This window comes from Typopeltis vanoorti, chromosome 2, assembly GCF_054136105.1.
Source record: "Typopeltis vanoorti isolate ZY-2024b chromosome 2, IOZ_Tvanoo_1.0, whole genome shotgun sequence".
In the NCBI taxonomy this organism is placed as follows: domain Eukaryota; kingdom Metazoa; phylum Arthropoda; class Arachnida; order Uropygi; family Thelyphonidae; genus Typopeltis; species Typopeltis vanoorti.
Window position 1 is genome coordinate 168719384 of NC_143550.1, and position 27818 is coordinate 168747201.

At 35.9% G+C, this 27818-nt stretch overlaps 2 protein-coding genes across 2 annotated transcripts; both read right to left on the bottom strand.

The window, feature by feature from the left end:
- Window positions 1–1471: 1471 nt before the first annotated feature.
- LOC150109640 (uncharacterized) lies at window positions 1472–11551 on the bottom strand. The gene is made up of 2 exons (XM_090413881.1): window positions 9844–11551; window positions 1472–4141 (listed from the first exon to the last, which is right to left on the bottom strand). Exon 2 carries the CDS (start codon window positions 4105–4107, stop codon window positions 3421–3423), a length of 687 nt encoding a protein of 228 aa, XP_090270007.1. The 5' UTR covers window positions 4108–4141; window positions 9844–11551; the 3' UTR covers window positions 1472–3420.
- Window positions 8930–27636, bottom strand: LOC150109641 (uncharacterized). Its single transcript, XM_090413892.1, has 2 exons — window positions 27603–27636; window positions 8930–9783 (listed from the first exon to the last, which is right to left on the bottom strand). Exon 2 carries the CDS (start codon window positions 9754–9756, stop codon window positions 9289–9291), a length of 468 nt encoding a protein of 155 aa, XP_090270018.1. The 5' UTR covers window positions 9757–9783; window positions 27603–27636; the 3' UTR covers window positions 8930–9288.
- Window positions 27637–27818: the final 182 nt, after the last annotated feature.

The following is a 27818-nucleotide window of genomic DNA, read 5'->3' on the forward strand; positions in this document are numbered from 1 at the left end:
TTCCTAAGGAAGTACCACATAAAACGAATTATTAATACAGTAATCGATCATGGACGAATTGTAATTTTTACCATTGATTATTAGATTTGATTAACGTAATTTTGATATAGGATACCCGTATTACGCTCTATTATTTGTAACAATATCTTTCTCTTAATATGCTTCGAGACTCCTTAACTAAATTGAATAACTTGTAATAATATTATGAATATTAACAATAAAAATCCAAAACTTATAAAAATCGAAATAGCAGCTGTTTACCAGTTGTGAGATGTAAAAATAAGGAGAGTTTGTCTGATGGTATTAATGACACAAGAAAAGAAGCGAATAATATTTATTCAAAGGTCATATATCTCAGCCTTAATATACAGGCCATCATCAGTAGCAGTGCTAAGCGGAATGCAAATACTGGATTGATTTGAAACAGTATGAGTCCAGGGATGTTATACTTAAAAGAACTCAATAGTATAACCGAGGAAACATTGTAATATTAGTCATTAACTGTATTATTAATTTAAAAAACATAACAGTAAATCGTGTGTGATTAAAAAGACTCTCCCATATCTTAGAGAGTGAGAGGCAGTCGTACCGATTTAAGTTAGGATGGTGAAATAAGGCTTCAGCGATGTCTTTAAACAGGTGCTCAAATTTATACCAATACCGATGGAGTTAGCGTGTTTCAGACAATAGGATATTGCGATCTGAATCTATTCCGTGGTGTGCTATGCCGGATTCATTGTTGGTGTAATACTGGTGTTCTTGTATTCTCTTTTTCACTTTTGTTGCCTGAGAAGACAAATCGTTATGGGATTATATTCCACACTGATAATAGACATCTGGGAGAGCAGTTGTCCAGATGTCTGAAATTAGCAATGAAATATTAATAGTTTGCGTTGGACTGTCACTGCATTTTCGGGGAATACTTTCCTCGCGAAAGGTTCCACAAATTGAAGATAATAATACATTATCATTATTATTATTATTATTGAGACCTCCAGGAAGTCAAGGACTCATCGAGGGGGGCTATAAATCACCAAAACCAGCTTTCGTACCTTTCCTTGAATTCATTCACACTAGATGCGCTCACTATCCCTAAGGGCAAATTATTCCACTCACTCACTGCTCTCTGGGAGAAAAACCTAGTTCTTACCCCTTTCTTCACTGAGAACAACCTTAACTTCCATGGATGCCCCCGTGTTCTCTCCCCGCCTTCCATATAACGAAAAATTTCATCATTTGAAATGCTATAACACCCATTCAAAAATTTATAGACCTCTATCACATCACCCCTCTTTCTCCTGTTAACCAGAGTCTGCAATCCACATACTCGCAATCTGTCCTCAATCTAAATCCCATAATCCGGATATGAAGAAGTGTTTATGCTTTTAGAAAATGTAGTCATTTTAATTGTATTCATTACAATGATTTTTTCTTCGTTTTCATGGTTGAAAGAATTTTTCCAAACACAAACTGTTTTTACAACATCTTTTTATTCAGTACAACAGCATGCTAATATGAATCTTCGATCATAATCGAATTTGCAACATATAATTTTTTTCTTTACATTATGTACACTGTCTCCAAAAGTATTGGGACACAAAATAATTCAAACAAATAAATAGACTAGAATAAGGTCCACCATTCGTCGGCAATGCAGGGCCTAGATAATTACATATTTTTTTAACAAACTCATTGCAGCAGTATTCCCTCACGTAGGACAGCTATGCGATATCGACGGAAACTAGCCGGTTCATTGCCATGAAAAAACACTCCTCTGTTACTTACAGGCTTTATTTTTTTATGATTGGCAATTGGGAATAGAAGGAATAACCGGATTCATTAGAATTATGATTAAAGCAACAAATTTTCTCTGACTGCTTCTTTTGTGGATGAAAGACAAGTTTTCAGAAAGTAAAAAACTATTCCCCATTCATATGAGAGCAGCTAACTTGCCTTCCGTTTAATAAATCCTTATAAAGTTTTATCGGTTAACCTGGATTCGATTCAGTTTTTTTTTTTTCTACCAAAGGAAAGCCAGATAATCTGGAAGCATTCGCTGATATTATGTGATAATCCCAGCCATGACAGGTGGTAAAGATATCGCATGTTAGTACCTACAAGGATCCGTGGAAGATTAATCATAAAATTGCTTTGGAGACCCAAATACAGAACTTAGTGGTGGTATCACACCAAACGATGACATTCATCTACACCTAAAGACATTTACAAGCACCCATGCCCTCAGCGGGATTCAGATATATGACCTGCTGGCTGAAGAGCAGACACGTTATTCATTTAACCAACTAGGTCTGTAAATCGACCAAAAACCATTACAACCTTCGCTATGCATTCATATTTATTATTATGGGCTTGTAAATTACAATAAATTCACGAATTACCTACTTCTGTTGCAATGCTTGGGAGACTGCAACTTCAATCGAATACAATGTAATGAGATAAAATGCAATATATAGACAAAACTAGGGGCGACTCGTGCATAGTCACTACGTAACTGCAGCACCCACAATTTTTCTCGATATATAAATATATTTATTAATTTATTTATATTTGCTTGTAATATTTAATTTTATTATCAACAATCCTATACAATTCTCTTATTTTGTATAAAAAATAATAAAAATCCATCTTGGAGGACGAAGGACGCTAGCAGCACTGTGTTTCCAACAGTGTTATATTGCTACGCGCGCAAGCATATGCACGTCATAGTGAGATGCGAGCTATTACCGTAATGAGGCACTGTCCGTGGCGCAGTTCCACTGTTGTTTACATGCAGTTTGCGCCAGTAGTCGAGTGTTCGTAGTGCTTATCGTGTTTACGTCTCTTTAAATATTTGGACATTACAATTAAAGGCATAACATTTGTTATAGTTTTTATTTTAGAACATTATTGGGGTTATGATAATGGATTTTATTTTTGAGTAATTTTGAATTATACCAAACTGTATAATTTTATCGATAATAAACAATATTTTTTCATGTTTATTTTTTTTTTAATTTTTACCATAATTCTGATATTTTATCCAAACACGTATACACTGTACCGGTGTGTATGTATATTTCGAAAGTTGCAGCAACCCCACGATTTCAAGCCAACTACCACTGGACAAAACGCTTTCTTTCTTGGTATTATGAGAACAAAAATTTTGCATATTATGCACAAATATTCAGGTGTCCCAATAGTTTTAGATACGTGTGGTGTATAACCGAGTTTGTTTCTGAAAACATTTTAGAAAATACTTAAGTATTTTCAACGTGTTTAATAAGCTTCCAAATATGCACACTCAATGCATCCTGCGAAGGAAGAGCATTAAATAATCTAACAAGCTTTTATATGAAGTGCGAGCTGGATCATCGCCATTCTTCTACCTCCCCTAGTTCAAAGCAGTCGCTATATCCATTGCTAAAAATTGGATTTACAGTTGAAGGAGGCGTCACCGTTTCCATTCCTAAAATTTGGATTAAAAGCTGGTGGAGGCTCAGCACTTATAGCTGGAAGAGGATCGTGATTTGCACTCCCAAAATTTGGATTTAAAGATGGTGGAGGCTCAGCACTTATAGCTGGAGGAGCATTGTTTTCACTCCCAAAATTTGGATTAAAAGCTGGAGGAGGAACATCACTTCCGTTATTGAAATTCAAATTTATAGGAGGATTATAATAACCACTACTAAAATTTGGATATGGTGGAGGTGGAGGAACTGTCGCTGGTTCAGGTACTTGTTGGTGGTAGATAAAGCCGGGATCATATGGCGGATTTCCGGTAGTCGGTACAGCATGGATAGAAGGATTAGGGAAGAAACTATTTACAGGAGGTACTCCACTCATCAATGGCGTTTTCTGTTGCTCTGCAACAGGAAGATTCGTCTCAGGTGAATAAGGATTCCACCCAGGACGATTAAGGTAATTTCCATCTGCAGGACGTGTTCCGCTCAGTAGTGGAGCAGGATTTAACTGCGGGTTCAGCCTTGTTTGAGTCAAAGCAGCGCTCTGGAATCTTTGCGCACGACGTATAGAAACGTAGCAGCAACCGACAATAATCACGAAGGCTGCAAAGAATCCAAAGATGATCACCATAGGCAAGAATTCCATCAGAGATAATCACATGGATCTTGTTTACTTGAACCTGTAAAACAATGACCAAAGTAAAATACTAAAACAAATCAGCGACTTTAAACAGTAATGATTTAGCCTTTTTTTAGTTCAAATTTTTGCAACTACACTATGTTGACAAAAGTATTTAGACACACGTGTCATGCAAATATCGGATTCCACCACATGCAAATATTCAGGGAATGCCTGTTTAAGTCTGGTAAAAAAGGATGTCAATACGCCACGTTCAGCTGAACTGACAGACTTCTAACATGGAATGGTATTAGGTGTCACATCAGTGGTCTTTCCATCCTTGACTACCCATCTCGGTATACCGAAAGCCACTGTTGCTTATGTCATTCGTAGACGATGCTACCACAGCAGCATAACGCCCCGGGAGGCCATTGACACTCACTGATCGAGATTGACGAGCTGTCTCGGAATATTCGAGCATCCGGCACATAGATTACTCGGGGAACGGTTCTGGCAGGACTGCATCATTCCAACTTTCAAGTTTGGTGAAGGCCCGGTAATGGTATCGGACTGTTTCTGTTGGATGGATCCTGGTCCATTGGTAGACGTGTCCAAAACCATAACGTCTGATGGCTACCTGGATATTCTGTTATGTGACTCTTGCATGTTTCAGTACGACAATGTGCTCCATGCCATATTGCACTGCGTGTCAGAGATTGGTTACACAAAACAATGTTGAAGTTTTGGATTGGCTGACTTAGAGTCCAGGCCTCAACACTCAACCCATCGAACATCTTTGGGACGAATTAGAACACCGAATTCGAGCAGACAACAGCGGCTGTCTTCAGCATCAGCAATGGGAGTAGCTTTGTGCGAGGAACAGAATATTCCTATTGTGGCGTATCAAAAATTGGGTGAAAGGATGTCCTGAAGGAGAGTTGCTGTCATTCAGGTCAAAGGTGGTTCTACTCGGTAGTAGAAATGTAACCAAACGGCTTTTTTGACCACAACTAGGTATCCAAATACTATTGTCAACATAGTGTTTTTATCAAAAGTTTGCAAACAATTGTCACCAGCGTGTATGAATGAGTAAATAGCATCGCCACTCTCCAAACCACAGCATATGAATTCAAATCTCACTGCAGGAATGATTGTTTAGCGAATGTTTTTAAGTTGGGGTGAATTTCATCACCTCTCATGTGAAACCACCGTCCTGGTTGGAAGTTTGAAATGGCTTAACACTTTCATTGCCAAGCTGAAAATTGGAATTTCGTGTGGTGCCCAAATTTTTTTTATTTTTTTTTATTTAGTTAGCGACGTCCACGCGATAACGCGTGATCGGCCGTTTGGTGGGAACTCGCATCGCGTGATTGGCAATGAACGTGCTAAAAGAGTTCCACATAAACAGATTATACAACTCTCAGCTAATGTACAACAGGTTTACAACCTTTTGTGGATGGGATTTACCTATTACACACACACAGAGTAGTCTAGATAAATAGCCAATTTTACATAATCTCAACTGATTGAAAATTTGAGTTCATAGAGTACAATACTAATTCGAATAAAATCAAGTGGTCAGTTTGTAAAACTTGTAATAAAGAAGCTCTGTCAGTTGTTTCCACCATTAAATGCAATATACTGCCCCTCATGAAAGCCACTGAAAATGATTTCATATGATTTCATTTTAGATGGAAAGAGTGGAAATTTTGGGGGAAAGAGCTGATGAATGTGGAGATAGTTGGAAACTTGTAATAAAACCTGGTTTGTTTCGACCCGGTGACGCCATCTAGTGATTATTTTTTCGCATAAGACTGTGCAAAAATAAAATATGGTATCATCAATAAAACAACAACGCGGCCTATACTTGCCGAATACAGGATTTCTTAAAATATTATATTATGAAGAATAACTCAAGAATAATGAATGCTGGACGCGTTGTTTCAAAATGTAAGAGAACCCATTTCGAAGAGGGAAAGTATGGCAGAACAAGTAAATCTTGGAAGGAAAAAATTATCTAGATCTTTATTTGTTTTATTACACCTCTTATACTGCAAGATTGTTTTTTATTATGTAAAATTATTTTTGATTTACAGCCGAAGCAGCTAAGGCTATGAGACCAGGATTATTATGCCTGTAGATTGCGTGTGTTCTTCTTCTGGCTGGTTTGCTTGTTTATCGCGCGAAAAAACTCTGCACCTAACTCACCTTCAACTGAAAAGTCCTTATAAAGGCTGATAGTGCAAGAAGAAATGTTCTTTTTTTTAAAATCGAACAAAATGGTTATTTAAATTAGGGGAAAATGTTATTTGAAATAACTTCTAGTTAGTGATAATCTTTGGTTGAGGGAATTTAAGTCAGATGCAGCCAATAAATAACTTTCATTTCTCACATGACGGCTTGCGAGAAATAACGAAAATATTGTACCTTATCTGAAGCATTTCAGTTGCATTGTGATAACTTCAATAACACCAAGAACGATGAAGAAAGACTGTTAACCCAGTTCCGAGCTAGTCAATTATTGGCGCAAGCAAGTACGTTGTTATCTACGAAAACTCTTAATTCCCAGATCAATCGACTATATAAATCACGCTATTTCAGCCAATAACGTAGAAGGTAGCCTTAGAACCACTAGATGACAAGAGTTGCGTGCTGTGTTCTTGTCATCATCAAGTCTACAAATCGTTGGTCAGCTGTCAATTAAGGCTAAACCATTTCGGGAATGAAAATGTATCAGAGAATTTATATTATTTTACAACATTCAAAGAAATAATGATTGTTAACTAAATATTTTAATACGATTCATTTCATTGTAAGCTAAGAGATTTCTATTTCTGTTTGTTTTTTTTTCCTCTTTTTTGTGTGATGTAACGTGCTAAAATTGTGATGGTACTTTCCAGATCTCAGAAAGATTTTCTTATCCGTGAATTTCAATTGATACAATCTTAAGAACAGGATTTTATAAAAAATATACAATTAAGACTCATGCCTAAAGTGTATCAGTAGTTTAAATAATATAACTAACACTAACCACATTTATCATTTACACAATTTAAAAATATAAGAACATTTAGTGTAATAGAGTGGAATTTTTTGTAGCGTGAAGGAAAAAGGCTTCCTTCAGATAAGCACATGATCAAGAAAGGCAACAATATAAAAAATATTAACTAATTCAACAGAGAATACATTCTATTTATATTTGGAAAATAACAATACACCATACGCAAACACATTTCTCAACTGTTTATTCAAGTCACACCCAGTAATTATATGATGGGGAGCTGGACAGTTCTGATAAACAGCTAGACAAAAATGATATTAAAGCAACTGATAAAACAAGAAAGAACATATCAGTAGCAGAGTTATGAAAGTAACTTATGTTCTTTCTTGTGGTTATATGTTGCTTTAATATCATTTTTGTTCTAGGTGTTTAACAAAACTTTGGGACTAATAGAGGATTATAAATATACACCCTCTGTTCAAAAAGAAACCGAACTTTTCGAAAATAAAAGAAACTAGTGGCGCTACCTGTTGTATCTTTTTGTTGTGTCAACTGTTGATGACATTTGTTTCATTAGAAGCCGAGTTAAAGTGCCAAGCGTGACAGTGTGTTTTGACGAACAGTCGGAAAATGAGCTTCAAACAGAGAGCTGCAATTGACTTTTGGGTTAAACTTGGTAAAAATTTTACCGAAACGTGCCAAATGCTCCAAAAAGCATACGGTGATGAATGCTTATCCCATACTCGAGTTTACGAGTGGTTTAAACGATTTCAAAGTGGTCGTGAGATGCTTGAGGGCAACGAAAAGAATGGGCCGTCCAAAAACTGGACTGAACGAAGTTAACATCCAAAAAGTGCATACTTTCATCAAAGAAAACCCGAAATCGTCCGTGAGATTAATTGAAGATGAATTGGGGATTCCAAAATCAACTGTGCACAACATTTTGACCAAGAGTTTGGCCTTCGTAAATTGAATTCGCGATTTGTTCCCCACAAGTTGACCACGACTAAAAAATGTATCGAATTGAATACTGCAAGGACCTGATTAAAAACCGTTCGTAAGGACTCAAACTACCTTGAAAGGATCGTTACTGGTGACGAAACGTGGTGTTATGCGTATGAGCCCGAAACAGAGTGCTGAGTGGAGACCACCAGAAGAGGGACATCCGTAAAAAAATCGCTTGGAGAAGTCAAAAGTAAAGACAATGCTGATTTGTTTCTACGATTCCAAAGTTTTGAAGCGACTGATAGCTAAAATTCGTCGCGTACAGCATGAATATCGTGATGACCGACAGTTCGTCAAAACACACTGTCACTCTTGGCACTATAACTCGGCTTCTAATGAAACAAATGTCAAAAACAGTTGACACAACACTAATGAAGGTTGCCGCTTTCGACAACAAAAAGATACAACAGGTGGATCCACTAGTTTCTTCTATTTTCGAAAAGTTTGGTTTCTTTTTGCACAGAGGGTGTAGACAAGGTAAAATATTTAATATAATAAATCAGTTATTTCTTAAAAATGTCCACCGAACTTTTTTCGCGGATATTTTTGGAGTAAACTGACTGATGGATATTTAAGGTTAACTAATATTATTCGCCTTACAATACTGTTAAGCACATACTAAAGTGGCAAGCAAATCTGATAAATGTTTTTTTTTTTTTCTATTTTATTTTAAAATATGGCCAATTTTGCATGCCTTCTCTGGCCATATAAATTAAACATAGTACAAAACAATCAGTTTCTGATGTACAGAATGAAAAATTTGGATTCAAGTTATTGTTGAGGAACATGCCTTCCATTCTATCACAGTGAATGAAATTGTACAACGAATATAGGACATTACAATTACTTTAAAATTCTTTTATTCCATATAAACAACATAGAAATACAAATCTGGAGTTCAGTTGGACGTTTATGAATTGCTTAAGTGTAAGTTATCTTCAAAATGCTATTATCAACATCACTGTACATCTGCCTGACGAATCATGAAGCAATTAGTTTGCAGAACTCCTAAATGTTACATTATATACACCTATAGATACTCAATCCGAGTTGTTACGAACACTAACAAAATGTAGATATTTTCCCATTTGAAAAACAACATAAAGATTGAGAATATTCACACTTTTTGGTTCAATCAGAGACCGTCTTGACCAGATATTCGAAAAATGATTCTGTAAACATTCCTATCACCACTGTACTAACTAGTAGTTATAAGGTGGAGGAGGGTCGCCATATCCACTCCTAAAATTTGGATTTGCAGGTGGAGGATGATCACAATATCCACTCCTGAAGTTGGGATTCGCAGGTGGTAGTGGAGGAGGAAGAGGCATTTGTTGTGTGTACACAAAACCAGGTGCAGATGGTTGAAATGGTGGACTACACACATTCTGAGGAGGATAAGGCGCCCACGTCGGTGAAGTTGGATAAGCAGCATTCGTAGGCACAGGGGCTCCGCTCATTGATGGATAAGTAGTTTGCTGTTGGTATGAACTCGGAGAAGATACACATGCTGGATTTAAGGCACTGTGTTCTGCTGGGGGTGGATAACTTGTGTAAGTACTGGAATACTGGTGAGCACTCAGACGGCGTATACAAGTAAAGCAGACTCCGATCACAAAGAGGAATCCAAAGACAACGAAGATAATGATCATGAACGGTGGTATATCCATGCGTGATAATCTTGTTTCTTTGGTAACCTACAAAACAGCGATTAATAAATGTCAGATTTCAAATAACGCAATATCTATTCGTCCTACCTCAAATGAGTTGGAATTGGGACCGACGCAACTGATGTGTCTGTTAACTGTGTGTTTCTTCCGGCAGTCGGCTTCCTCTGTAAGATATTTCCAGCAAGTTCCTGTGTAGTTGAGAAAGTTAAGGGAAGTAAAAAACGTTTCACTTTTTAATTTAAAAATGTTTTGGTTTTATATACAAATCCATAATAGGTGTGACTGCTTTTTAATAAATGAAATCATCTGTTTTGGCTCACTCAAATATTCTCATCCATTATCCATTCGCAGCCACATGAAACATTCCATCTGCCCAACTTATTTAATTTACGATCGGTGATTAGGTTACTACAACAGAAACCCGATTAACAGGTTTATATCATTTGCCCTAAATTTTTTTCATTACGCTAATGTATTATCACTGCCACATCACGGAATTTTGAGCATTTATTCCCTTGAAACAATATCAAGTCCAGAGACAAGTTTGAAAACGATGTCAGTGAAAAAATTGGATCATGAAGGAGTGAGTTTCTACGCAGTCTAATTGGCTAGTGACAAACATTTATCTAGCAGCAGCAGACGTCTGATAAATTCATGTCCATTAACAGAAGAGAGCGTGTAAACAAACCCATTAATCTCAATGTTCTCTCATTTCGTATATGCTGTAATTGGAGATCCTTTTGGAGTTAAATATAGTACACTAACTTTGGCTACATCACTACCATTTCTGATAGTTTTCGATCAGGGATGCACAAACTTGTTAAGGCCGAGGGCTGCATAGTTCCACTGTTACTTATGGGAAGGCCGCCCAAAAAAAAACTTGAAAGTTATCTACCATATATTGTTTATTTTATTTATACCTATCATAATTGTTACAAAAAAGGTAATAAAAAGTAAGTGAATTTAATTTGATGCGTGACATCAAATTGCATTGATTTGACAATTGTTTTGATATTTCGTTTTCGAGTTTTGTAGTAGCCAACCGCAAAATTGATTCTAAATTTTCATCAGTCAAGCGGTTTCTATTTTTCGATTTGTTATTATTCGTGACTGAAAAAGTTTGTTTACAAATATATGTTGAGCCAAAGAGGCTTGTCACATTTTAATGCATTATCTAGCAACCCTTTATAATTGTTTTTATCGAGACAACGATAGAAGTTTAATAAATTGCCTTCGTTAAATTTATTTCGCAGGCTCTCATCGTTTTGAATGTCGATGAGTTCAAGCTGTGCCGATTCGGGTGCATTTTCGGGCAAAATGGCAAAAGGATTGCTAAATAAATCTAGCAACGGTTTCGCTTTTTTAAAATCAGAAAACCGATCCTTGAAGGGATCGTTTTCAACATACATAGTTTTGAAGTTGACATTGAACTTTGCAGAAACTTTCTTATAATTAGGAAAATGGATGCAATTTCCTGACTTCAGTTGGATTTGAAATAGATTTAACTTGCACTGAAAACACAAAATGTGGCCGTAAAGTTGAGTAACCAATTGATCTTTGGCCTGAAGTCGCATATTTAACGTATTTAAATGATTAGTAATGTCAACCAGAAAGGCTAAGTAACATAACCAATCCGGATTTTTTGTCAGGGACGTTTTTGTTTTTTTCAATCATGAAGATTTCAATTTCATCAATTAAATTTAGGAACCGCTCCAATGTTTGTCCACGACTTAGCCACCTCACTTCTGTGTAAAAAATTAAGTCACCATATTCACTTTTAATGTTTTCAAGAAACTTTTTAAATCGTCGGTGATTAAGGCCAAGGGATTTTATAAAATTAATCGTTGAAACCACAACTTTCATGACATGTTCAAATCCAAGTTTCTTAGGGCACAAGCTCTCCTGGTGGATTATACAGTGGAATTGTATCAACTCATCGTCGTGCCGTCCCAAATGCTGTTTCAATAATGTCACCAATCCAGAATTAGCTCCTATCATGGAAGGAGCTCCGTCAGTCGTGATACCTGATAATTGTGTCAGATCTAAATCAATTTTAGAAAACTGTTCCAAAAGCCCAGTGAACATGTCATTACCTTTCGTTTGATCTGACAATGAACTCATTCCAATCAGCTCCTCACTTACCTCAAATTCTTGCGTTATTCCACGTGCAAATATTAACTGGGTTGTGGAAATGTCAGTTGATGTCATCAATAGCTAATGAAAAATAGGCAAATTTCTTTGAATAAGATGTTTATTGGTCCTTTACATTTTCCGACATTGCAGTAATTCTTCTTTGCACAGTCATCCTGTTTAACTGAATTTTCTCAACATTTTTAGCTGATTCAGGACAAATTAGGCAATCTTTAACGAAATCTCCGTTAAATGGTCGGCATCTTTTTGCTATAAGGCGAAATATTTCAAAACTTATTTCTGTTGCGATTTCAGAATCTTGAATAGGTTTTGTAAACATCACTTGCTGACTTGTCAATTCTGGTTTCAAAAATGAAATCTTTTGTTTACGTAGTTCTTCGGGTAGATTTGAAAATGTAGAATGCAGACTTTCAGTGTCTCCTTATATTGTATTCGTTTGGTATGGCTACAGCACTTTTGCAAATCAAGCGCACGATATTATTAAACGAATGCACAAAACCATATTTTTCGGTCCAGCTATCCTTTTTTAAAAAAAGACTTTCTGAATATATGATAAAATAACTAAACTGTTCGTGTAAGGGCCAAGTTTCAAAAAGTATTAATAACGCAAAATGAAACAAATTTTGTTATGCAAATAGACTAAAAATCTACTCAAAACTCTTTAGGTACATCAATTTCTTGCTAGTCTTCTTGCAAAAGTTGTCTTGTTTCTTTGGCCAGTTTTCACTGGAAGTATAACAGCCTCATTGTCATGCCGCTCCTTCCATATTTCGTCCAGCAATTAAAACTCCCTAGCTTCGTGCTAAGTCATCATTGCGAAGTACCTCGTTTAAATTGAGATATGTGTTGGTGTAGATGTTTCCTGTTCCGGAGAATTGTGCGTGGGACAGCAAACACACTGTCAACATCACGGAACTACAGGAACAGTTCTTAAGGCGAGGATCTTAATGCGCTTTCTTCAAAACTTCAGAAGCTGGAGAATATCTTGGAATTATAGACGAAGCAACTAAAGCTATGAGTTTTAACTTCGGCCTCCTCTTCTGTCCAGTTTACCTGTCTTGCGGGATGAAAAACCAGTTTCCAGAAGCGCTACCGCCTCCATATGAGAGGGGGGGTAGAATTAGTGAACCCATAGCCATGCCTTCAGTTTGGAAGTACATCTTTTTATGATAAACACTGGCCTGGTTTGGTGGGGATAGCGTCACACACCTGCTCTACAACCAACAGGCTGAACATGTTTGAAATACATCGCAAGCAATTTATTAATGTCCCTTCGGCTAGATGAATTTCAATGACCGGTGTCATACCTTACTTATTCGAGGCTCTTGAGAGACTTGAACAAGTTCCATGTGCAGGGTTTCCGAATTATCCAACGGTGCTAATATATATGAAGGTTTATAACCGTTCATGTGTAAGAGTCACCTTGTATTGCATAAACTAAACCACAGAGATATCCATCATTCATTGCAAGCTAAATGTTGCATTCTAACGTAAAATAAAACTGATTTCTAAACTTTTTTTAGAATATTCAGATACGTTAAGCTGGGTGAGATTGCCGAAATGTTGAACACAATATTTGCAGTAAAAATCCAGCACACGATAAATGTAACTGTCACATTAATCACACTCCTGATAGTGTTCGGCCGAACAAATCAAACGATAAATTTAGAGAATTTTTGAATGATAAATCCCTTATTTCTGAAAATAAGTAGCATAGTTCAGTTGCAGTTTTAGATACAGATGAAAACTATCTTCACCGGATTTTTATTTATTGTTGTTCGTATATTGGGAGAGTTGCAGAGGTCCACGTGCGACGAGCGGTTAGGAGGCAGCTAGATTTGATTAAAATAATGAGATGCTTATCACATTCATGAATCTTAGGTCAAAAGATTAGCCTAATCGTTTTTACCTCTTCTAGATTTATTATTATTATTAAGAGACCTCCAGGGAGTCAAGAACTCATCAAAGGAGGCCATGCTATTCGAACCAGATGTCAATACTTGTTCTTGAATTCATTCACGCTACTTGCACACCCAACCCATTCCAATACTCTATGAGAGAAAATTCCAGCTCTTACTCCCTTGACAGCATTCATTCTCAACTTCCAAGGATGACCTCGCGTCTTTTCCCCACCCTCCATAAAATGAAAAATTCCATCAACTCAAATCCTGTATGACCCTTTCAGAAGTTTGTGTCAATCATAACACTCATCTTTCTCCTGTTTGCAGCTTACAAATTCTCAAACTGTCTTCATAATCAGTATTTCGCAATCCTGATATCATTTTTGACACTCTCCTTTGTACTCTCTCTCTCTCTCTCCACTGTATCAGAATCACCACGAAAACAGGAGACCAAAGCTGAGCACAATATTCCAAGTGAGGTCTTATCAAGGCCTTGTAAAGAGGCAAAATAACATCCTTATCTTTACATGTCAAGGTTCGTTTCAGCATTGCAATCATTCTCTGAGTTGTATTTACAATTTTTGCTATATAACCCTTGAACTTCAACTTCTGTCTACTAAAATTCTAAGATCCCTAGGACCCGAAGTTTTATTGAAACCCACGAATCAATGCATGCCCAACTGAATTTTTTTTTTATATATAAAACTGAATGCATACAGATTGTTGCTAATTTATGGATGTTTGATTGTCTTTAGATGGAAGATGAATTCCACTCCTGGTGTCAGATCACTTCTCCGCTTATATTACAGACCTGGAGTTTCTTGAAAAAAAAAAAAAAAAAAATCAATGTTTGTTCTCAAAGGCCGAATTTCACGATCACATAAAACTAAAATCATCTTAAAATTAATAATACAAAAATGCTCAGATTCTACTATCGTACGCCTACTCTGCGTACGAACGTACAAGTTTATAACCTTTCGAGACTGAATGAAATCCCTTCATGTTTTAAAATATCATTGCTGTGCTAATCTTTGGCGTCGTTCTTCCCTGTATATTTTTCTAACAAAGTAGTTAAAAAGAAAATGATGGAAGATGAAATTTAAATTATTTAGAATGGCCTAAAATTTGTTTCGACTATACCACTTTTGCTGTAACGTTCGTAAAATGGTAGGTAGCTGGCCTCCACCTTTTGTCATCATCCGTAGCCCAGTTAGTTATAATAATTTGTGTATTTACGGGTCAAAATAGTAATGGGGACACTAATATGAGATGGAGGGAGACGACACGTCATCTCATATTCTAATACCAATTGGTATTGTGAGAAGTCCAGCCGATTGTAAAACATTTTGTTGCTAATGTCTACAGTCGATTTTTCTGACTTGCGGGATTGAAAATGTGGGTTTCGAAAAAGAAAAAAAAAAACTACAATGTGTACGTCGATGATCATGTTCCTCTAGTCAGCAACTAGAATCTAATCCACGACGATCATCTGTAGATCTCGCATAATGGAAGTTATAAGGTTACTACACAGGCACCATAAAATTACATCTAGTATACCTAGATGTAAATAATCTTTTAATAATTTAAGATGCGTATGAAAACGCCATTACGCACCTTTTTTTTCTATTTAATTTTCTGCAAGAATTCCCCAACCAGTTGAGAATCCAAATGAGATTGAAACTGCAAAAACCAAGACGCTGGGATTATACAGCATCTTGGTGGTAATTTTCATGGGATTTCTTGTGTCGATTACTTCAGTCATTCCGTGTAGCTCTGCTGATGGCCATCCACAGTTCAGCTTCAAACCAACTGAAGTTATTCTTTTATTCCGACCGTGCCCTCAGAAACATCTCTCACAATGCTTTACTGTTCAAGAAACCGTCAACATGTTTCTTAACTATTGCTGCACACGACACTGATATTCTACAGGATTTGAAATTGTAGTGCATCTAAATTACACAATTTTTTTCCTCGCTGATTTTGGTAGCATTCCTGAAGCCAAATCTCAAAAATTCATACAATAGTTGCGTTGTAATGATGGTTGTAATACGAGATCATGGCCTAGCAAACACATTCTGACATCGAATACACCATAACAAATATAGAACTGGGAACTTTTAGATTATTATTATTTTATGCGGTTGATTCTGTAAACATGTGCAGACTGAGATACAAACTGTGTTTGCGCCTGTTTCTTTCGAATGCAAAATGTTGAAATTCCAAAGAAGTATAATCATAAATGACACACAAAGCCGTCGAAGCAGTTAATAAATAATAGAAACTGAAGTATTCACATCGCATATTCAACTAGAATTATGTTGGCTACAGAAGTAAAGGACATACAAGTCAGTTATATTTTTTGAAGCCTTGAAAGAATTATACCACTTAAAAATGATGGATGAACTCTGCCCCAGGGCGCGTATATTCGCCTTTACTAATATTCAAGGTTTCGATGGTCAGACAGCTGTCAGACCAAAGGTTGGATTCTCATTAGTTCTTTGTAATAGCTATTTGTTGTCTCACTTGTTAGGAAATATGTGCTTTATAAATAGGCGCCACTAACATTTCCCAGTACACCATAACTTGGCTGATCGGATATTACCGATGCGGTCATGAGTGCAGTTCCACCCCTACCCCCTCCCCAGCACGGGAAGAGGCACAGAGAAGTCACACATTATAGTACACGTATATAACTGGTACGCTAACAAGATTAGATCGTAAGACGTCAACAGTAACGTCTGAAATTTAACTAATAGGATGAGGTATTTATTTTTGTGATACTAGTGTTAAATTCTACACTCAGTACTAACCTTGATTATTATATCTCATTAAATCAGAGATCATGTTAAAGTTTTACTAAAAGCCACATGTGTTTTTAAATTAATCCCTGATATAAAGCAATATTTGTTTGTGCAAACAAACCTCACTTAAACACACAGCACAGTCACATAAATTACCAATACATCTGTAAATAAATTACCACAAGAAGCCAGCGATTTAGCTACTTTGATAACTGAAATAAAGCAATGTGCTTTATAAATACTTTAAATCACAGCGAAATCAACCAGTTTAATTAGTTTTGTATTATAGGTGTTTCGTCCATTAAACTTCCGACATTTTCAGAACAAAGTACAGCTGATACTTCGGCTCTATGCAGAATAGCCTAATCATTCTACTTCAGGAGGCAAATCTTGAAAATATATTATTATGCAATACAATATTACGTTCCATCTCACTTGAAGTGTTGCCACCAAAACAACCCAAACCTTTGTTGCTTTCTTCACAATTATTCAGATCGTCAGAACTAAATTCTATGAGAAATGGAACCAAACGTTGAAATTTTAAGACTGTGAGATGCTCTCAACACAAAATGCAATAACGATAGTCCTCTCCATATCAAACACTGTATTTAAATAATTCCACGAATGCTGTTGTAAATTTGCCTTACTGCCGATATTTATCATGCAGTCTGGATAAATATCAAGGCGGTATGATATTACTGATGCACAATTTAAATGACGTTTAACAATAAAGGAATATTCTGATATGAGCGAAATTATCGCAGTCAACTCCTTCGCGACGAATGCAAAAATACACGGGCGTTACTCGGCCTTAAGAGAGAGAAAACTCGACCGTTCTACAAATTTTCCGTGACGTACTTGATATCTACAACTTCGATGTGGATATGACGTAACACTTCTTCCTTTCCCGGAAGTTAATATTTTAAGGCGGTACCGTACTGTTTTACGTAACAACTACCCGGATTTTGTTAGTTTTTTTTTTCTATTAGTAAAAGTTTGGTTTTCGTTTGCAGCAAGGATATGCAAACAAATAACCATTTCGCTTATTTTATCTCTGAATAAATAAAATTCTCAAGAAATTTTATTTATTCAGAAGTTTTATATTACAAGTTACATTACAAAAGCGTTCCTTCTTCAGTATGGAAATTTTAGTCTTGTTTTTCAAGAAACAACTGGTTAATTGAAATTCAAGTATACGATTGCTCTTTTTATAAACTTAGCATGTGAGCCTCGTATATGGGGGTAGGAGGGTTTCCCCTCCTAGAGTTTTTGATCACATAAAACAGGCAAATCGGCCTTGGAAAGAAAGAGCAGAAAATGGTAACTAGTGAAAAGGAAATGTTTGGATTTTAAATAAGTCTGGTGCTGGATGGAATATCACATATATTAAGGAAATGTGCACAGGAACTAACGCCTCTCTTGAAGTTGTTTACCAAGTCTGACAACAAGAAATGTTCCGCTTTATAATTGGGCAATTGAAAATACAGAGATGTGTCTAGATTTTGAAAAGGTGTCCGAATGAATTCCATGTGTCAAACTATAGTTGAAACTGAGTACGGCAGGGTTAGAAGGTCAACGGGTACTCTAGAATAGTTGGCGGATGAAGCCAGCTAACTGTACACGTACGTGCCATGTATCAAAAAAAAAAAAAAGGTCAAAGCAGTGTCCCATAAGATTTTTCTGGAACCGCTGCTGTTTAATTTCTACAAGTTGAGAGTAACTACAGAGGGATTAGAAATGGCTGGAGCTTTGGGAGGATGATTTCAATATTTCAAAGTGTAGTTATACGGGTTTTACCAATACGAAAACTGAATAAGGTGTATTGTATTAGGAAAACTTTGCTTCAGGATGGGAAGGTGCAAGGAATCTAGAAATGTTGGTAGATAGTGAGCTGAAGTTCAGAGGACACACAGGAAAAGTTGTAAAAGCTCCTCAGAAAACTGCTGATATAATGTGATAAAAACTCCAGAGACGAGTGACTACCTCGAGACGGTGGAATGTTGAGCACAAGGACAAAAGTGCTGCATAGAGCTGAGCATACAGGAAGGATTGTTGTGGTTATAATCTTTCAGCTGTTTAGGGGCAGTTATATATACAGCATGTTTCAAAAAGAATGTCCCGATTTGAAAATTGTATATCTCCGTAACCACGAACCACAAATGAATGCGACATTGAGCATTTGTAATTGTGGTGAGTGAAACTTTAGACCTTACTTCATACTTCGTAATTTATTTTGTAACTGTACCACATTTTCATTATTAAATATAATTATTTGAAATCGGATCATTCTTTTTGAAACACCCTGTATATACACGCCACCATCTAGGGAAATGACTACGAACAAGATGTTTCCGTTGCCTTCCTTGCTGTATGACTCTACCCTGTGTGTTCACGGGGATTGGTTTGCATTCTTGCGGGATGAAAAACCTTGCTGTCCAAGCCCAAGACCGACTACCTTGGCTATGGCCGAGGAAAATCCTTAAGTTCCTCACGTTTCCGACGGGAATCGAGACCTAGGACACTCCTTCCCCAAGTATATCGTTGCGATACGCAAAGCCACTAGGCTAACCGCGCGGACACAGGAAGGAATATGAAATAGTTAAGACATACGTTAATAATAGCAGTCTATTAGATGGAGTTAATGTCAAGATAGTAGAACGAGGCCATGTGAAGGTTCATGTGAATCACTTTTTTTTTCTTTTTTTTTTATATATGAAGCATGGATGAATATGCATTCTGATACGAGTCCGAGCTAGGGATAGCACTATAAAAATAAATAAATAAAAATAAAAAATAATAAAAAAAATCGCAAACTTGCTATAATATCTTTAAACTTAATTTACTCGACTAAAAGCTAAAAATTTCCAAAAACTCCACCTCACCATAAATACAAGGGATATTAAAACAGTAAAGGAACAGAAAGTTGTTTAAATTGCAGAGCTTAATCTAGAGATATTTTTAGCAGTTAAAATGCGTACATCAACTGATAAATGGCATTTCGTAACCCATGTGTTTCAAGGCGAAAACATTTCTTCTGAAATATTTCAGCATAAACATGTTTTCGTTATCACTAATTGGGAGAAAACACTTTTTTTCCATCACCGATTTTCAATCTTGCAATGTTTTACTTAAGTTTTTATTTCTTCGTACTATGTTCTTAATTAAGGATCGTATTTTACAATGTGCCAAAGATACCTAGTCACAAACTTCGAACCTAGTCTTGCTAAATAGCAATCGCTAAATTGCATCAATGAAATAAAGAGCCAAAGAGCTAAACTGCATTTGTTATTTCACGCTACAATTCGGATGAATTGCAGTCTTCCATCTTATTTCAGCTACTGAACAATTTTTTTTGTCCCAAAATAGATGCAAACACCGACTACAACTAACCATAATATTAATAAGAATGAGTGAAATTTGACATTTTATGTTTTTGTGTAATATTTTATGCAAGTGGCATTTTTGTCTCTTAATGTTTGCTTTTAACCCTATTCTTTCAATGCATATTTCTTTCAATGTGTGCTTTTAATCACTTATATGTATGATCTTACATTTTCTGTAGTTCGCACGTGAAATAAATAAAAATGAACTGCTATTTCCACCCCCCACGTGGCAGATGCTGAATTGCATACACCTCCCCAGTCCTGATTTGTCTTTTTTTTTAAACAAGCAAAAGACTGTTAGCCTATAGTACATGATCCTTAATGTTAATCTTATCTTAATCCTTAGCTCAAGGTGGGTGAGCTAAGGATTAAGATAATCCAGAAATCCTTCCCCTTAGAGTAAACATGAAACTATTTCCAGCCACTTCAGGTCTCCAAATAAATAGAGTGGTGGTCCCACATCGGGCAACGAAATGCATCTCCTAGCTACAGACTTTCATAGAACATCCAGTTGGCTTAAAGCCACCCTTCATATGTACTAATTTATTATTCCTACCAGATTTCCAGGGAATCAAGGGCTCTTGATTCCCACCCACACCTATTCTTGAATTCGCTTACGTACACTACATGCACTCACGACCTGCAAAAGGTAATCAATTCCAATCACGCACTACTCTATCTTTAACACACACACACACACACACTGTATCTGCATTGCCTCGGAAACCAGATCTACGCACAACAGTCCAAATGACATCGTATCAAAGCCTCTTAAAAAAAGCGAAATGACTATCTTATCCTTACGTGCAATATTCGTTTCAGACAATTAGCCTCTGAGTTGTATTTGCAATCTTTGCTATATATATCCTGGAACTTCAAATGTACTAAAATTCCAAGATCAGCCTGATCAGTTTCTTGTACACTGATCCCACCAATATAATACCTCATTTGATCTCTCACTACACCAATATGCACACACCAACACGAACCGACAGCAACTGTCCCCTGACCAGCCTATGCTTCTCAAATAATTCTGCAAGTACTCCATGTTAGTTAAATTCCTGATTACATTGCCTATCTTTGTATTATCAGCAAGCAGCTATACGTCACTTTTCGAATCCTTCTCAATGTCACTGACGTAAGATTGAATAACAATGGACCAAGAATTGATCCCTGTGGTACACAGTGGTCACCTTAAATTTTGCACTCACCCCCACCCCATATACCACTTTTTGATATCTGTTAATCAACCATTCTCTTATCCTAGCTAACAGTTTAATATCCAATCCCATGTCCTCCAACTTATACAACAGCCTTCCATGCCCTGTCAAGAACTGCAGCAAAGTACAAAAGTATAATTGTGTATGTAATTCATCTATAAAGCAATATTGATAAATTAATCATTTTTTATTATTTGTTGAAATTAACTCCCTAGTTAGCTATGAAAACAATTCTACGTTGTATTTTTCTTACTTTAAAAATCCATGGCATTATAAAAAAAAAAAAAAGAAATTTGTTCTAGAAAGCAATTTTTAAAAATTTGTACGAAGACATTGAGAACGTTGATTTCTGCTTTCCAATCAACATGGTGTGGGTTCAAATCTCACTATGGTGGTTTGAACAAGTATTGACAACTGCCGATTATACAAGAAAGAAATCTCTTTGAAGGGGAAAAAAATCTCATATGTTAAAATGTGAACAAGTAATGAAAGCAATGGGTCAGTTGCAATTTACTGGTTTTATTGCTGCTGCTGCTATAGTATTGCTCGTATTTCAGAATAGAATTTGAATTCAAGAATGACAGCCAATTTCGATGATACTTTATTTTTATTTTTTACAATAGCAAGTCAGTTGTTATTGGAAGAACAATAGGACGCTGCACCCTTCGATTAAAAAAAATCCAACGTCAATTCTCGCCATGAAGAATGGGGAAGAAGCTTTATATGATTATTTTCAATTAAAGGTGAGTTTGACGATCTCATACAAAAGTGACACCCCCCCCTCAGTAAACTCATTTTTAATCTCACATGCAGGCAAATGCCAGAACACACTCAATTAACAGGAAAAAATGCAATCAGTGGTAGAAGAGAGCATAGTGTGGGAAAAGGCACCCTCTTGTGATAAGCATTTGGACTCTGTGGGGGTGTCAAGTAAAAACACATTTTTCGGGTGATTGTAATCAATCTGCACTCCACTCTCGTCACCAGCAAAAATAAAAATTGTTCATGACAGTTATTTTTCCATACAACACAAATAATGAGGAAATGAAACGTTCTGACATCCACACACCTTTCTCACAATTAATAAAATACTGAAGTCTTTTTTTTTTCGTTATTAATTTTCCACTTACTCCTTTTGCAGAATTAAGGATAATTATCTATATTCTGTATCCATTAAAAGTACTCGGTGATCTCAATTTTGAATGACAGTCTCGTCCATTTTGATGGGAAAATGGACGAGACTGTTATGTAAGAAGAGCAAAGAACAAGTCTAGATTTAATTGTAGTAAATCAATGACGTCACTATACAAGAAAGCGATTATGAAATGCACTATTTTGTCTCCAATCGGCAGACGAAGTCCGAGTGTGGCTTGATATCACAGAAATATCTACAATGAAAAACGTGTTTTTTTTTATTGGTTGTCAGAATTTTTTTCTTCTGTTATTTATTGATTTTTTGTGCCCAGTGTAGGTGAGCATAAACATATCTTGCCAATAGGAAGTTAATTTAATTGCCAATTTATGAAGAATGATAAATCTGAGACAGAGAGAAACCAAAAAAGAGGAATAAAAATAAATGAAGGTATATAAAATTTTTATAACAAACTAATTAAATGACAAGTTTATATACCAAAAATATCTTAAACGAGTATCAAAGTCATACGGTAAAAGTTTAAAGTTTCAAGGTAGAGGAGTTGGGATAAAAACATGTGGTTTGACAAACAGAAAAATCAGCTATTGAAGCAGATGGGACACAAGACATAAAATGATGATGGTTCAATGTCAACATTTCCTTTTAAAATTCTTTTGATGCATAAAGTGCATTTTTATTTGCAACAGTAGTAGAGTGTTCGTAGTGCTTATCGTGTTTACTCCATCTCTTTAAATATTGGGACATTACAATTAAAGGATTTAATTGTAATGTCCCAAAAATTGTAATCCATTCCTTTTCACCTGAGGTTGAGAAAAATGCATTTTGAATTGGGAGATGAAGGCAGTATTGTAACAAAAATAAACAGAAAAATGTAGTGCATTCATTATTTCCTCTATCTAGTCATTTGGATAAATGGAGAAAACAATTTTGCCTGAGATTGAGAATAAATACATTTTGAACTGGGAGATGAAGGCAGCATTGTTAATGACAGCTGGTAACTGGCAATAAAACACACACAAAAAAAGGACATGTTTAAAACTCAGCAGATGATTATTGAAGGTCAATTAACTCCTTTTATTTTTAATCTTTATGTGAATCCATCAATGAAAGGTTTCAAAAATCAAGAGTATATGAATAACATGGGCATGAATTGTTATCTTGAATGTTAGATAACAAGCTAGAAATCCTCAAAATACCAAACAACTTTTTCAAGTAACTTCAGACCTCCAATAATCAAGGCAGCAGTCTCACACCAGATGATGAAAATCATTTACCAATAAGAAAAGAGCCATGCATACCACACTAAGATTAGCACCCACATTGTGATGGAGAGCAGAGATGAGGTCCACAGGACTAGTAACATTGGAAATGTAGTTTCAGCAAGTGTGAATCTATGCTGACAAGCAATTTATCCCTTTCAGTTCAGCAAGTTTGCCGTCTCAGTTGGTCAGCCACCAGAGATCAAACTGGTATGACATACACTGTATATTTTGTATTTTGCAACAAGAATCAATTCTTGACTGGCCTCGGGAGAGAGCCTATTTCAAAAACATCCAGTTATATCACTGTGTGGTATTCATCCAGACTTAAGCAAGTTCAGTAAAGTTATAGCATATATGGAGATTGAATAGAAATTAACAGTACAGGACAATGGGTTTATTTTTTTTTTAAGACAAACCTCACTCAGATTTGATCCTGTAGCTTTTACAACTAAGCTACCTACATATCAATATATTTCAAAGACTACTAAGAATTAGGTTAAAGACAGTCTAAGTAAAGTGGATGATTCACAATCTGTAAGAATTGTAGGAAGAAATTTTATGGAAGATGTAAAGCATGGAACTTCACTTCTTAAGTATGAAGTGAAAGTGTTATACTTTTTGCAAGAAACAGTGAAAAAAGAAAAATTACACACGTGAGAACCTTCAATGTAAGAATATGAATGTGATTCTTGGTCACTGTGCTGATTAAAAACGCAGGATGGGATGTGTTTATAGTCTTTGTACGTGACTAGCTAACTTGGCTTCAGTTGTATATGGAGCAATATAATAGGTAAAAAGTGTCAGTAAAGGGATATGAAAAGATGAATGGGAAAATGTAAGTACAAAATGTAGCACTTTTGAATGAATTAACATAATCCCAATTCGCAGTTAATTGTAATTAAATGTTTTTATTAAGTAAAAATAAAAATACTATTAGTGAAAAACTGAAATTAATGAAAACAAATATTGAAAAACCTATTTTCTTTTCGAAGTAATGAGTACATATAGTTACCATTTATACCATACAAATAAATTCAGAGTATTTTAGAAACACTGATTTTAATAACAAAAAAAATACTTTTAATATCTCAGTTTTGAACAAAGTAATAAAGATCCACCACTTTTTTCTATCAATGCAAAATAATACTCAATCAACTTATTAGTATAAACCAGACAAGTTTCTTATTCACTCAGTTCACAAATTGATTATATGTTTAGAAAATCAACTCGCTTATCATAAATTTGCTTATACTTCCATTTTATCCTTAATTTTTCTGAGTGTGTGTGTAAGTAGGCAGAGAGAATGAGGTCTGCTTACAAAGTGCCTGCTCAACTCAAAAAATAATAATAATAAACTATCTATGTATTTTTCAATTCTGTTATTCCTTTATAAATCGAGAATATATTGATAATTTTATAGGTTTTCAATCCACAGTTAGATGCATTTGATAAACACTGCAATAAAGAAAGCCTCAATAAAGATTTATTGGGTTGGATTTACAGCCAAAACAATTATAGCTATGAGGCTAACATATGTCTGTTAACTATGTATTCACTGACTGGTTTGCCCTGTGAGACTAGTAACTTAAGTCACTGTGAAGACTCTAAATGTTGTAGACAGGATCTGAACCCCCCCCCCCCTCCACATAGCAGTGAAGAGTTTCTGCATTAACTTAGAGATACCACATTGCTACATTATATAAAGAAAATGTCTTCCTCAAACCATCAGGCCAATTGATTTGAAACAAACATGTTTGATTTCTCATATGTAAAGAGCTAAATTGTGATAACTTCTGCCACTATTGAGGTTATGTTTGACTTTTGTATAATCTGTTAATTTTCTCTCTCTTCTTGACTACAAAGAAAAACATTGTATGCAGTCTGATACAAAAAAAAAAACATCAAATGAATCCATAAGGTTTTGTGGTCAGGAGGATACTCAACCCAAAATTCCTTCATCTCTGTATAAAACTGAAGTGGCTTATGTGAAAAGGAGATATGATTCGAACAAACTTGAGAGACTTCTCAAATGGACTGTCAGAATTATGGGATCATCCCTGGAAGACGTATAAAGATGTAGAGGACAAATTAGTCAAAAGCATCACGAACCCCCCCCTCCCCCACCAGAGATATGAATACAAATGGCAGGAAAGGCATGTAATGCATTTTTTATTGGTAAGTAAAATGCATTTTTATTGCTACATAAGTAAACCATTCGTGATTTACTTATGTAGCATCTATTTATAACATTCGCTATAACTCCAGGTATACACATGTTTAGGGATATCTCTGCTTATCAAATACTTTGCTGCAGAAAGATGCAACAGTAAACGTAATAATAACAAATTATTATTATTACGTGACATCTCCAGGGAGTCCAAGGACTAATCGTGGGGTCACATAACTCTACTTTGCTAAATACATCTCATCCTCTCCCCTACTAAATTATCCAACTACGACACCACTACCATCAGCGCCATCTATCACCAATCACCACCAACAACAGTATTTTTTGTCTGGAAATTGCGTGTTCTGAAGGCCGATTTGTCTGTACTATCCTCAGAGCCACATGACTTTCTTCTGCATAGGTGCTGCATAATTCCACAAAAATTCTCAATAATGAAACGCCAAAACTTTTTAGAATTGATGAAAACTAAGTTTTCTTCAATTCATGTATTACGTCTACTCAGCCTGTTATGGTCAAATGAATTTCATAAATTATGTGTGCTAAGTTATTTCTATTTCCATTGCCTGGAGGGTATGTGCGTTCTCTAGTATCAGTTTCACTAAGACCTCCAGACAATAAATCTCCAACTTAGTCTGGTTTGACAGAAAGAAATTACTCTCGTTATACCGCTGAAGCTAATAGCTTTCGTGGGCAAGCGACTCGTGATGAAACCACACGGCCAAGTAGCACTCACTTTGCAAGTTAATAACTAAAAACGAAAGCGATTTCTTTTATTATCTGCATAAAGCGGCGTGTCTGACAAGTTCTAACATACACGGCATCCGTGATCTGGTTTGCTGATAGGAAAGAATGAGCACATCAAACAATTGACTGCGTACTGCAATTCCCCCTAACTAAAATTTATTACACAGAGCTAGAATTTTTCTAATATACCAAGACTGAGCAAAAAAAAAAGTTAACTCAGCAAGGGTAAAAAATATCCCTAATAACGAGAGCATCGATACAGCTCTACAATTAATAAAATCTATCGCAATTTTTAATTGCGATATGATTTGCTACGACATGACATGGCATCGCTCTAAACATCCATCTCTCACCACCCACATCACGTGGTATTCAAAAATAACTCTCCCTTAGAGTAAACATCATTTAAGAGATGATTCCAAAGATCGGACAAACAGTATTAACCCTACACTAATTCAAACAACTGTACCAGATACGTCCAAACATTATATTATATACAGTCGTCCTTGCTAAATTCTCTTTCCACAGACAAAGTTGTGGAAGTAGGTGTTCTCCCGCGATGAATCTTTGGACTCCTTGGAGGTGTCACGTAATAATAACTTCTTCGTCAACCACTCCACCTGTTAAGAGATGTCAAGGTCACAAGTATTCATGCACGTGGCTATCCTTCTCTGGAACAATCTTCGCTTAAGTAAACACCTTATGCTATGCAGCTTAGAAAATTCAATGCATTCGCGAACATATATAGTATCAAACTATAAGAAATAATTTAATAAGGAAATATATGTATATAACACGATGAGTTTTCTGGCTCCAAAGATCGGACATATCGATCTTTGGAGATATCGAATAATAACTCAAGGCAAGAACACAAATTGCTTAGGCTATTCACAATATAGCTAGCTAAGATTGGGAAATACCACAACTGTTAGCAAAAGGTATTGTCGAAATATAATCATCCTGAAATTTCAGCCACAAAATCTAGCTATTCTAAATCCTCCAACTAATTACTGTCTTTTTTAAAAACATGAAAATTATCTTACCTGAATTACGTACGTCAATGACGCAGCACGGAAAGATTCAGTCCTAACGTTGCACAAACTAAACAAAGCTACGCCAACACCTATTGGTAAGTTTGTTCCGCTGCGCACGCATTTTCCGAGTGGCCAATCGTGACAGAGCTCGGCGTTGTTACACATATACATACATCACACAAAATTCGGAAAGTTTCGAACAGGAAGTTGTCACGTTTGTGTTTT